Below are 12,679 nucleotides of genomic sequence, written 5' to 3'. Positions count from 1 at the left end.
CCTCTGCTGCCCTCTGCTGCCCTCTACTGCCCTCTGCTGCCCTCTGCTGCCCTCTACTGCCCTCTGCTGCCTTCTACTGCCCTCTGCTGCTCTCTACTGCCTCTGCTGCCCTCTACTGCCCTCTACTGCTCTCTACTGCCCTCTACTGCCCACTGCTGCCCTCTGCTGCCCTCTACTGCCCTCTGCTGCCCTCTACTGCCCTCTGCTGCCCTCTGCTGCCCTCTGCTGCCCTCTACTGCTCTCTACTGCTCTCTACTGCCCTCTACTGCCCTCTGCTGCCCTCTGCTGCCCTCTACTGCCCTCTGCTGCCCTCTACTGCCTCTGCTGCCCTCTACTGCCCTCTACTGCCCTCTGCTGCCCTCTGCTGCCCTCTACTGCCCTCTGCTGCCTTCGACTGCCCTCTGCTGCCCTCTGCTGCCCTCTGCTGCCCTCTGCTGCCCTCTACTCTCTACTGCTCTCTACTGCCCTCTACTGCCCTCTGCTGCCCTCTGCTGCCCTCTACTGCCCTCTGCTGCCCTCTACTGCCCTCTGCTGCCCTCTACTGCCCTCTACTGCCCTCTGCTGCCCTCTGCTGCCCTCTACTGCCCTCTGCTGCCTTCGACTGCCCACTGCTGCCCTCTGCTGCCCTCTGCTGCCCTCTGCTGCCCTCTACTGCCCTCTGCTGCCTTCGACTGCCCACTGCTGCCCTCTGCTGCCCTCTACTGCCCTCTGCTGCCCTCTGCTGCCCTCTACTGCCCTCTACTGCTCTCTACTGCCCTCTACTGCCCACTGCTTCCCTCTGCTGCCCTCTACTGCCCTCTGCTGCCCTCTACTGCCTCTGCTGCCCTCTGCTGCCCTCTACTGCCCTCTGCTGCCCTCTGCTGCCCTCTGCTGCCCTCTACTGCCCTCTGCTGCCCTCTGATGCCCTCTACTGCCCTCTGCTGCCCTCTACTGCCCTCTGCTGCCTTCTACTGCCCTCTGCTGCCCTCTACTGCCCTCTGCTGCCCTCTACTGCCCTCTGCTGCCCTCTGCTGCCCTCTACTGCCCTCTGCTGCCCTCTGCTGCCTTCTACTGCCCTCTACTGCCCTCTGCTGCCCTCTACTGCCCTCTACTGCCCTCTGCTGCCCTCTGCTGCCCTCTACTGCCCTCTGCTGCCCTCTGCTGCCCTCTGCTGCCCTCTGCTGCCCTCTACTGCCCTCTGCTGCCCTCTGCTGCCCTCTACTGCCCTCTGCTGCCCTCTGCTGCCCTCTACTGCCCTCTGCTGCCCTCTGCTGCCCTCTACTGCCCTCTGCTGCCCTCTGCTGCCCTCTGCTGCCCTCTACTGCCCTCTGCTGCCTTCTACTGCCCTCTGCTGCTCTCTACTGCCCTCTGCTGCCTTCTACTGCCCTCTGCTGCTCTCTACTGCCCTCTGCTGCCCTCTACTGCCCTCTACTGCTCTCTACTGCCCTCTACTGCCCTCTGCTGCCCTCTGCTGCCCTCTACTGCCCTCTGCTGCCCTCTATTGCCCTCTGCTGCCCTCTGCTGCCCTCTGCTGCCCTCTACTGCTCTCTACTGCTCTCTACTGCCCTCTACTGCCCTCTGCTGCCCTCTGCTGCCCTCTACTGCCCTCTGCTGCCCTCTACTGCCCTCTGCTGCCCTCTACTGCCCTCTACTGCCCTCTGCTGCCCTCTACTGCCCTCTGCTGCCTTCGACTGCCCACTGCTGCCCTCTGCTCCCTCTGCTGCCCTCTGCTGCCCTCTACTGCCCTCTGCTGCCCTCTGCTGCCCTCTACTGCCCTCTACTGCTCTCTACTGCCCTCTACTGCCCTCTGCTTCCCTCTGCTGCCCTCTACTGCCCTCTGCTGCCCTCTACTGCCCTCTGCTGCCCTCTGCTGCCCTCTACTGCCCTCTGCTGCCCTCTGCTGCCCTCTGCTGCCTCTGCTGCCCTCTACTGCCCTCTGCTGCCCTCTGCTGCCCTCTACTGCCCTCTGCTGCCCTCTACTGCCCTCTGCTGCCTTCTACTGCCCTCTGCTGCCCTCTACTGCCCTCTGCTGCCCTCTACTGCCCTCTGCTGCCCTCTGCTTCCCTCTACTGCCCTCTGCTGCCCTCTGCTGCCTTCTACTGCCCTCTACTGCCCTCTGCTGCCCTCTACTGCCCTCTACTGCCCTCTGCTGCCCTCTGCTGCCCTCTACTGCCCTCTGCTGCCCTCTGCTGCCCTCTGCTGCCCTCTGCTGCCCTCTACTGCCCTCTGCTGCCCTCTGCTGCCCTCTACTGCCCTCTGCTGCCTTCTACTGCCCTCTGCTGCTCTCTACTGCCCTCTGCTGCCTTCTACTGCCCTCTGCTGCTCTCTACTGCCCTCTGCTGCCTTCTACTGCCCTCTGCTGCCCACTGCTGCCCTCTGCTGCCCTCTGCTGCCCTCTACTGCTCTCTACTGCTCTCTACTGCCCTCTGCTGCCCTCTACTGCCCTCTGCTGCTCTCTACCTCCCTCTGCTGCCCTCTGCTGCCCTCTACTGCCCTCTACTGCCCTCTGCTGCCCACTGCTGCCCTCTACTGCCCCCTGCTGCCCACTGCTGCCCTCTGCTGCCTCTGCTGCCCTCTGCTGCCCTCTGCTGCCCTCTACTGCCCTCTACTGCCCTCTGCTGCCCACTGCTGCCCTCTACTGCCCTCTACTGCCCTCTACTGCCCTCTGCTGCCCACTGCTGCCCTCTACTGCCCACTGCTGCCCACTGCTGCCCTCTGCTGCCCTCTGCTGCCCTCTGCTGCCCTCTGCTGCCCTCTACTGCCCTCTACTGCCCTCTGCTGCCCACTGCTGCCCACTGCTGCCCTCTACTGCCCTCTACTGCCCTCTGCTGCCCACTGCTGCCCTCTACTGCCCACTGCTGCCCACTGCTGCCCTCTGCTGCCCTCTGCTGCCCTCCGCTGCCCTCTGCTGCCCTCTACTGCCCTCTACTGCCCTCTGCTGCCCTCTACTGCCCTCTACTGCCCTCTGCTGCCCTCTACTGCCTCTACTGCCCTCTGCTGCCCTCTGCTGCCCTCTACTGCCCTCTGCTTCCCTCTGCTGTCCTCTGCTGCCCACTGCTGCCCTCTACTGCCCTCTGCTTCCCTCTGCTGCCCTCTACTGCCCCCTGCTGCCCTCTACTGCCCTCTGCTGCCCTCTACTGCCCTCTTCTGCCCTCTGCTGCCCTCTACTGCCTTCTACTGCCCTCTGCAGCCCTCTACTGCCCTCTGCTGCCCTCTAGTGCCCTCTGCTGCCCTCTGCTGCCCTCTACTGCCCTCTGCTGCCCTCTGCTGCCCTCTACTGCCCTCTGCTTCCCTCTTCTGTCCTCTACTGCCCACTGCTGCCCTCTACTGCCCTCTGCTGCCCTCTACTGCCCTCTTCTGCCCTCTGCTGCCCTCTACTGCCTTCTACTGCCCTCTAGTGCCCTCTACTGCCCTCTGCTGCCCTCTACTGCCCTCTGCTGCCCTCTACTGCCTTCTACTGCCCTCTACTGCCCTCTACTGCCCCCTGCTGCCCTCTACTGCCCTCTGCTGCCCTCTACTGCCCTCTTCTGCCCTCTGCTGCCCTCTACTGCCCTCTGCTGCCCTCTACTGCCCTCTACTGCCCTCTGCTGCCCTCTACTGCCCTCTGCTTCCCTCTGCTGCCCTCTACTGCCTTCTACTGCCCCCTGCTGCCCACTGCTGCCCTCTACTGCCCCCTGCTGCCCACTGCTGCCCTCTACTGCCCTCTGCTGCCCTCTGCTGCCCTCTACTGCCCTCTTCTGCCCTCTGCTGCCCTCTACTGCCTTCTACTGCCCTCTGCAGCCCTCTACTGCCCTCTGCTGCCCTCTAGTGCCCTCTGCTGCCCTCTGCTGCCCTCTACTGCCCTCTACTGCCCTCTGCTGCCCTCTGCTGCCCTCTACTGCCCTCTGCTGCCCTCTACTGCCCTCTGCTTCCCTCTGCTGCCCTCTACTGCCCCCTGCTGCCCACTGCTGCCCTCTACTGCCCTCTGCTGCCCTCTACTGCCCTCTGCTGCCCTCTAGTGCCCTCTACTGCCCTCTGCTGCCCTCTGCTGCCCTCTACTGCCCTCTACTGCCCTCTGCTGCCCTCTACTGCCCTCTACTGCCCTTTGCTGCCCTCTGCTGCCCTCTACTGCCTTCTACTGCCCTTTGCTGCCCTCTGCTGCCCTCTACTGCCTTCTACTGCCCTTTGCTGCCCTCTGCTGCCCTCTGCTGCCCTCTGCTGCCCTCTGCTGCTTTTTGCACAACACGACAGATTCTGGACAACAAACTGTCAGATTTCCTTTTTAACGCCTGAAAGCAGACGAGTTTTTGTTGTCCATCATTTTGTTCAAACCAATCATCAGTTGTTGAAATAATAATTATGATATTTACTCGCATTAATGTAGTTCAATATTCAACAAGCCGTCACACATCAAGCGGATGAATGGATGAAACTGTTTCTTCTCAGTGACAGAAACCGCTGAGTGCAGGAAGTTATGAACGATTCACTGAAATTATGAACGATTCACTGAACTGTCTCATAATCTCCTGAACTGTTCACCACCTGGTGTGAATCACGTCTTTGGGTTGTGATGAATCTGGAAGCATCACGTAACTTTCCTCCAAATTCATTCTCACTGTATCACACTGAGAATAAAGTCGTACAGAGCCAGCTCCATGGGCAGTGCAAGAAACACAATATGAATACAGTACCATCTTTATTACCAGTTAGGTCCTGGTAATATTCCAGTTCAGCCATCTTACACCTGCTGAGTAGATAAAAGTCTGTTTTCTTTGTTTTGTAAGTTTTGGCAAAGGAAGTGAGACTCGAACTCAAGACGAGTCTGAATCCGATCTGCGGCTCTAACCACTGCGCCACACAAATGTTGGTCTTTGTTCTTGAATTCACGTAAACATCCAGTGTCTGGAGCATCTGCTGCAGCATCTGCAATGTTGTTCATCGTCTTTGCAGAGCTGTGATTAGACAGCAGTATTCTCCTCTGCATGAACTTGTGGCAGCATCACTTCCTCCATGACCTGCTCCTCTGCACCAACGGCCTGGTTTCTGCTGCGGCGAAGGAGCCGCCTGACTGTTTCTCTGAACGCAGCGTCCAGGTGGAAGAAGAGAAGCGGGTCGAGGCAGACGTGGAGCAGGCTCAGGAACAGCGTGGACTCCTTCCCCAGAAACAGCTGCCTCTTGGTCTGGCAGTCCTTGATGACCTCGGCCTGGGCCAGAGTGTACGGCGTCCGCACCACATGGTAGGGAACGAAGCTGAGGGTGTGGCCCAGCGCCATGGCCGTCACACTCAGCACCACCTTCCTGGCGTCCAGCCACAGTTTGGGGTTGCTGTGACTGTGCAGGAGTCTTTTGAGGGCCAAGGCGCTGGAGATGAGCACGGCTGCAGAGGCGTTGAGGAACAGCGCCGTGTTGAGAAACACGGTCAGCGTGTGCCAGTGGAGGCTGATTCTCTCCTTCAAAGATGAACAGCTGAGGTACTTTGTCATCTGAACAGAGAAGCAGAGAAGCAGAAAGTTAGAGGCCATGAAAATCTAAAGGCTCTTTGTGTCCATTCACATCAGCCCTGATTAGTCTGTTTAACTGAACTCTGGTTCACTTGTCTATTAAGTCTGGTTCTTTTTGGGAGGTGTGAATGCAAACTAACACTCCAATGTGAAACAAAAAAGCGAATTCTGGTCCATGTACAAACTTAAATCTTGGGTCAGTTGAAGTGAACTTTGGTTCTTCTGACACCAAGACTGACACCAAGACTGACACCAAGCCCTCCAAGGCCAAGACCAGGAAAACTATCCCATGACTGGTGGAGAGCGTTTGGGTTTAACGCTGTCCGCCAAGTGAGACTCCAGTTGGTGGTGGAGATGCTCTCCTGAATATGCCGGTCCACTGCATTGCTAAAGCAACTATAACTAACTAGAACTTCCTCAGTCCAAACCGTTTTATTGAGCTGCAGTTCCTCTCCCATTGAAAACACCTGGTGTTTCACCTCTCCTATTTGTTTGGTCTGTTGTTATAAGACCAAAGTCAGACTCAGAAAACTTTGCTAGTGTTGCAGGCGACAAGGTCTCAAACAATTTAAACTTAAAACAGACTTCTCTGCAGAAGAAAGACCTCATTTCTATCATCCCACTGGTATCAGCAGAACTTGTGGTACCTTGTTGTCCTTTGTGGGAAGCACCATGTTGGGCACCATGATGAGCAGCAGCAAGATCCAGACCACCATCGACAACAGCCAGGCGAAGCTGGACTCCTGCAGCCGCAGAGAGCGCGCCGTGTGGCGGTCCTGCAACAAAACAGAGTCATGATGCCAGTCACAGACACAGATGGTCCTCACTGAATGTCCTGCTCTACCTTCAGGTAGCGGTCTACGATGATGAAGGCGAGGAAGGCAATGGATGCGTAAAGGCTGATGTATATGATGACGCCGCTGGCCTGGCAGTGGAACACCATGAGCTTCCATGATGCTACCCCAAGGTCCTTAAAGATCTTAAATGGGAGGGCAAAGAGCAGCAGGATGTCGGCCACAAGCAGGTTGACCAGGTAGACGTAGGTGCTTTGCTTCTGCTGAGACACAAGCAAGACATCCAGAATGTCAAACATCAAATTAAGTCACATCAGACCAGAGAGAAAGCCAGGGACCTGTGAAACACTCAGCTACTGCATTCCTCCATAAGCAACCATCGCTTACGTCCAGGTACTCCACTCCGGGGACGTCCACGGTGCTCAAAGCGGACGTCCGCCGGACACAAAGGTACGTCTTTACGATGGCGTACCGTGTCGCACAGTAAACTGCTCTGCGTGAAACAGTGTTCACATCTAACTCTTTCTGTGTGACAGCGAACTGATAAGGTGAGCAAACGGTCACAGGACCGTTCAGCTGGACTACCACTAGAGTGACAATAAGAAACAGAGAAAATGACCTCCATGTGGGAGGTCCAAGACCAGAACCACTACTGACCCTGAAGAAAACCTAGCTGGTCCCACATTTACCAGAAAACATCTTGATGATCATCAAGATGATCATCAACGTTCTGAGGACCTTCCAGGAAGACTTTGGTCTCAGAACCAAAACACAAAATGATCCGTTGTGATTGATAAAATCTGTCAAACTGGTTCCAGTTGGTAATCAGTGTTTAAAGAGACACAGCAGGAATATCACTGAGCGAAATGGAAATCTTGAGATCTGCTGTCCCACCTGAGACCTGCGGCTTTGGATGAATCCCCAGACGGACAGCAGGCTGCCAGGCAGGCCCACGCTGAGGATGAGGATGTAGAGGACGATGAAGGGAGTCATCTGGTCGTTGACGATGCAGTTTTTCTCTGCAGGTCCTCCTGTAGGGGTGATGTTGAGGTGGAGCTCCATCTAGAACACACAGGTTCCTGTTTGCTTCAACACACAAAGAGGAAGAGGAAGCAAAAGTCTTGTGGGTTTGTTGGCTGCTTACATTCGTGATCGTAGGATGATCTTCTGCTCAGATACATGCAGCTTCACTTTCTGCTGGAAGAGAAACATTTACACATTTACAGATGATGAAGATTTAATGATGCCACATCAACGTCCGCTGACTGAATGAAAGCAGCTGGATAACATAGATCTGGGTATAAATCCAGCCTGATGTTGGTTCTGCTGGATCATGGATTGGATCTACAGCAGTGGTTCTGTTGAGGTGACTGATTACGAAGGCGATGAAACTGGTTTCGCTAACAGGAACATTGCAGCCTTCAGATGATGCAAGGACTTCCTGGAACCTGGTTGGTCACGGTTTCCGATGGTTAATGATGTCATCGGCAGTAATGGCCGCCGCCTCTAACAGTTTGTTCCTGAGTGATGGAGGCGTTCTGCTGCCAATGCTCCTCATGGTCATGATCCTCCTGATGGAGATCCATCCTGACATGTTCAGAGCTGCTGACTGAAGAGTTGATCTGAAACAACCTGATGAACTCTGTTCACAGCAGAATCAGCAGCTTGATCATCTCAACCCTCAGGATCCTCCTCAGCTCCACGTTTCCACTTCCTGAAGGTGCATCAGGTCAACATGCTGCAGCTCAATGTTGACCCTGTTCACAGTGTCTGGAGAAAGTCTTCACAACCTGACATGTCTGACCTTTTTTACCTTGACCTTTGCAAATCAATCATTGTCACCAAAACAGTCAATTAGTGCTAATAATGAGTCACCTGAGAGCAGGGCAAGTTGTGCTAACCACAAGTATTTAGCTAGAACTGATGCTAAAGTGCTATGCTAACATGGTATTTAAATTATAAATGAAGGACTGAAACCTTGAGGCATCAGGTTTATTTGCTTTGCATGTTTATGATATTGTGTTTATATTGTCCGTCTAATTTTGTCTGTGTTACTTGTTTGATATAAAGATATTCGGTCAAATAAAAGTTTATTAGTTAAAGAATTTTCAACAGTTGAAAATCAAAACTTCAAACTTTATTCCACTGAAAATTTACAAAACAGCCAAGAAAATTAGAATCGATTTTGAAAAGTTAATTTAAGGGAAACTAAGAGGAGTGGTTTGCTCACCACTGCTGGATCAAGGCTGGACCAGAGTTTGCCCAAAGGCACATGGGAAGACACTGCCTGGTGAAACAAAATGAAGTTCATGTCTGGAGTATCTATTTATCTTACACAACACGTTCTGGTTCTGACTGGTTCATCATGATTGATTGTAAAAGGCAATGAAAAGATAAAACTCTTCATGGTCACTGATGAACATGTGAAAACCAAGCAGATTTCAGATTTCTGCGGCGGGAAGAGGAACCAGAGAGCCGACAGTCTGACAGGATGCAGATGAGCCTCTGTGGTTTCAGACGAGCTTTTCGGCACGTCGAGGTGAAACAGAGCGTCTCCTCCTTACGTTCTGAAAACCCTGAAACACAACAATCATCCACTTTCCACCAGTGACGCGTTCCAGACAGCCGTGGGTTAAAGGTCACCAGCAGCAGAAGGCAGCTGCAAAACACTCATCCTGTCCGATTTCTCATCCCGTCCCACTCGCTCAGACGGACACGCATGACCTTTCAGTGACAGGAAGCGTCGGCTGCTGAGTGTCAGACGGGGAAACTTTGCTAAAAACAAGCGGATGATCTGAGGTGACGAATCAGAAACAGGTTGAGACTCATCAGATCAAAATGACAGTTTTTCTCAGACTGGAAGGAAGAGCAGCAAGTTTTCTGAATCTGAAACTCTCCAGATTAAAAACTCCCTAAAAGAGACGAAATGAGCTTCACAGCTGCAGAGTCTTCAGGTTTAAACCAGCAGCAGTTTTGCTTCAGCCACAGAGCAACACTAAAACTGATCCACAATGACCAAAAACAGAGAAATGAGGACAAAATGGCTGCTGCAGGCGCTTATCTTCATCTCTCTGCACGCTGCTCTGCATGTTCCTTCATCTGGACGTTTTCATGTCTCTGTCTGTACAAACACATCTTCACACATTTCCTAATTTATGCTCAGTTTCCCAGTAACTCATCCTTGACTCCCAGTCAGTGAGCTGAAGTCCAGTTTGATGAAGCATCACCGTTAAACAGTGAACTCCTGACCCGGTTCAGGGATCCGATTGGTTGAATGTTTCTTCTTCCTGGACCTTCCAGGTTCTTCTGCCGTGTTTTTCAGTCAAGGTCCAAAACATTTGCATTTATTTTCATGTGTTAATTAACCTTGAGAAACATGTTAAAATAATCATCAGTGAGACATCTCTCAGAACAAACTGCCCTCCATTACCGTTTTACACTGCAGCCTCGTTTTAACATCCGATCTGTTTCTGATCACAGCGGAGCCAAGTTGGACCTTCTTTACCTGCTGATCCGTACCGTCTCTGGCTCGCAGACCGCGCCTTGGGCCCCTGGGAACGTGGCCCGGTTCTGCTGGGCTCCGCAGGGTTCGGTGCACTGCTGCAGATTGAGCAGATGCTGGAAGGTTTCCTGTATGAGAGAGAGCTGCTGGCGTCAGTGTGACCGCCCACACACACACACACTCACACATACATAGAGACACACACACACACACACACACACACACACACACACACACACACACACACACATAGAGACACACTGTGAGGTTTTTCCTGATGATGAATATTTAGTTTCAGGTTGATTTTGTTGCTTGAATGCGGTGTTTGGAGGATGATGACGTCATATTTATCAGAAAGTGAATAATATGCGTTTCAATGAATGAGCAGGAAATGTGTTGTCCTGTTGTTCCGCTCGTCGCCGCTAGGGGTCCTCGCTGCTTTTCGCTCTTCATCAATAATTCTCTGTTCTTGGATTATTCTGGATTTTCTCATCTTGTTTCATGGCCTGAAATGATGAATGAATGAATCTGAAGTACATCTGACAGAATGTGATCAAAGTTTAACTTTTTTATTAACAATCTAAGAGATAAAAACACAAAAACTTAGACTTTTGAATGAAATCCCAGCAGTTTCCTGATGAACAGACTAAGTATAGATCAATAAAACAAATTGCACACAGATATTTCCAGAAATTAACCCTCTTAGTTACAGAAATCATAGGTTGAAAAAAGCTTTTTATGTTTTCTCAAGTTATCTTTATTTGAGATGAACAATAATCTGATAATCTGACATTTACTTGATGCAGGAGCAGCAGGAAACATTAAAGGTATAAATACTTTTCCCAGCGTTGCGTTCGCTCCTGATTAGTGAACCAATCAGACTTTGACTCATTGTCAAGAACTCTTCACATTTAAAGGAGCCAGGGCAATTAAAACTCTGGATTATTGGGAGATTATTGGGAGATTATTAAAGAGATCAGGAGGTTTGAACTGTTTCAACTGGAGCTTCTTCTCAGGAACTGAAACTCTCTGCAGGAACTAAACAGAACCACATCTGAAGGTTGTAACTGAAGTTCTGGTCCAGTTCCTGTTCAGGACAGAAAATCAGTTTTTGTTGAAGCCACAGATTTTCATGGAAAAACTAGAGAGCTGGAAAAGAACCAGCTGGTTCTGTTTCTCAGCAGAACCTCAGGAAAACGAAGAGCTTAGTAATTCCCAAAGAGATGTTTGCAGATGATCATCTTGTTATGAAAAACTGTTATTTCAGTGGAGAAGCAGCAGCTGTTGGATTCTGGCTCCACCTCCAGAGTCCAACACGTCCTGCAAAGTCCACTCCTTGTTCCTCCAGTCATGATCAGGACGCAGACGGACCAATAAGTCAACAGCTTCTCTCTGTGGCTCAGCTGTTGTGTTTCTGCACATAATTCACATCAACTCGAAGCTACGGTGGCCCTGAGGTGCAAAACACTACAACATTAAGGAAAGCACTACAACATTAACAAAAACACAACATTAAGAAAAACACAACAACATTAATGAAAACACGACAACATTAACGAAAACACAACAACATTAACAAAAACACAACAACATTAAGAAAACACGACAACATTAACGAAAACACAACAACATTAACAAAAACACAACAACATTAATGAAAACACGACAACATTAACGAAAACACAACAACATTAACAAAAACACAACAACATTAAGAAAAACACAACAACATTAACAAAACACAACAACATTAAGAAAAACACAACAACATTAACAAAAACACGACAACATTAACAAAAACACGACAACATTAACAAAAACACAACAACATTAATGAAAACACGACAACATTAACGAAAACACAACAACATTAACAAAAACACTACAACATTAACAAAAACACAACAACATTAACGAAAACACTACAACATTAACAAAAACGACAACATTAACAAAACACGACAACATTAACAAAAACACTACAACATTAAGGAAAACACAACGGAAGAGGTAGGTCCCAGTGGGAGACCTAAGAAGTCGCTGATTGGACGACAGGTCGTTTTACTTTTGAACCGGAAGTTATGCTGGCTTTAACTTGATTGCTGAAAACAAGAATGTTCTCAGTGATCCAAACCTTAGTACTGTTATTCGTAAATATTTTGAGTCAGGACATACTTACGAGGTGATACTGGACATGCTCCAGACCAACCACGAAGTGTCGGTTAGCATGCGTTCAGTAAAGACTCATCTGAAAGTAGCAGGGCTGCATTGAAGAGGCAACTACTCTCCACTTCGTGAAGTGAGACGTGTCATTATGTCCGAGCTTAGAGGACCAGGGCAATTATTTGGCTATCGGACCATGTGGCAAGTTCTCAAACTAAAACACAACCTGCGTGTCAAACGTGATGTTGTAATGAGACTGCTGAGGCAGCTGAATCCTCAAGGCATCGCTCTGAGAACTCGCAGGTTTACAAGACGCACGTATCCCTCCACGGGGCCCAATTACATATAGCGACAAAACTGAAGCCATTCGGCTTGGCCATCTCAGGGTGCATTGATGGTTTTCGAGAAGGATAATGTGATATAAGACAGCTGTGGAAAGATAGTTTAAATCCCAAGGCCACTTACCTTTGAGAAATGAAGAGAACATTTTCCTGGTAAATTAATTGGTTCCCATGTTTTGGAAGGGACACATTATTTCAGGTGGCTAAAATATATGGTTCCCCCTCATATCTCTGGCAAATAAAGAGGAAATGTTTTCAAATAATTTGTTGTTGATGAAGAGATGAATAAGCACAGTTGAAGACTTGTTGGTAAATAGTCCCCATGTTTTGAAGGGGCAACAGATTATTTTAGTCACCTAAAATATATGGCTTTCCCCTCATAACTCTGGCAAACAAGGAGCAAATTCTACCAAAATCACA

At 50.8% G+C, this 12,679-nt stretch overlaps 1 protein-coding gene across 8 annotated transcripts; it reads right to left on the bottom strand.

The window, feature by feature from the left end:
- Positions 1–4,641: 4,641 nt before the first annotated feature.
- Positions 4,642–9,869, bottom strand: gpr171 (G protein-coupled receptor 171). Of its 8 annotated transcripts, none has more exons than XM_055028167.1 (6): positions 9,684–9,869; positions 7,398–7,447; positions 7,148–7,315; positions 6,304–6,516; positions 6,107–6,235; positions 4,642–5,441 (listed from the first exon to the last, which is right to left on the bottom strand). In XM_055028167.1, the coding sequence occupies exons 3-6, from the start codon at positions 7,313–7,315 to the stop codon at positions 4,917–4,919; spliced, it is 1,035 nt and encodes a 344-aa protein (XP_054884142.1). In that variant the 5' UTR covers positions 7,398–7,447; positions 9,684–9,869; the 3' UTR covers positions 4,642–4,916. The 8 variants fall into 8 exon arrangements, with proteins under 8 accessions (XP_054884142.1, XP_054884141.1, XP_054884143.1 ...); XM_055028166.1 differs by having other exon boundaries at positions 7,398–7,450; positions 9,759–9,869; XM_055028168.1 differs by having other exon boundaries at positions 9,759–9,869.
- Positions 9,870–12,679: the final 2,810 nt, after the last annotated feature.

Source organism: Poeciliopsis prolifica, unplaced genomic scaffold (assembly GCF_027474105.1).
Source record: "Poeciliopsis prolifica strain line A6 unplaced genomic scaffold, Auburn_PproV2 SCAFFOLD004, whole genome shotgun sequence".
Lineage (NCBI taxonomy): Eukaryota > Metazoa > Chordata > Actinopteri > Cyprinodontiformes > Poeciliidae > Poeciliopsis > Poeciliopsis prolifica.
Note: the sequence above shows the minus strand (reverse complement) of the source record. Positions and strands in the feature narration are given on the sequence as shown.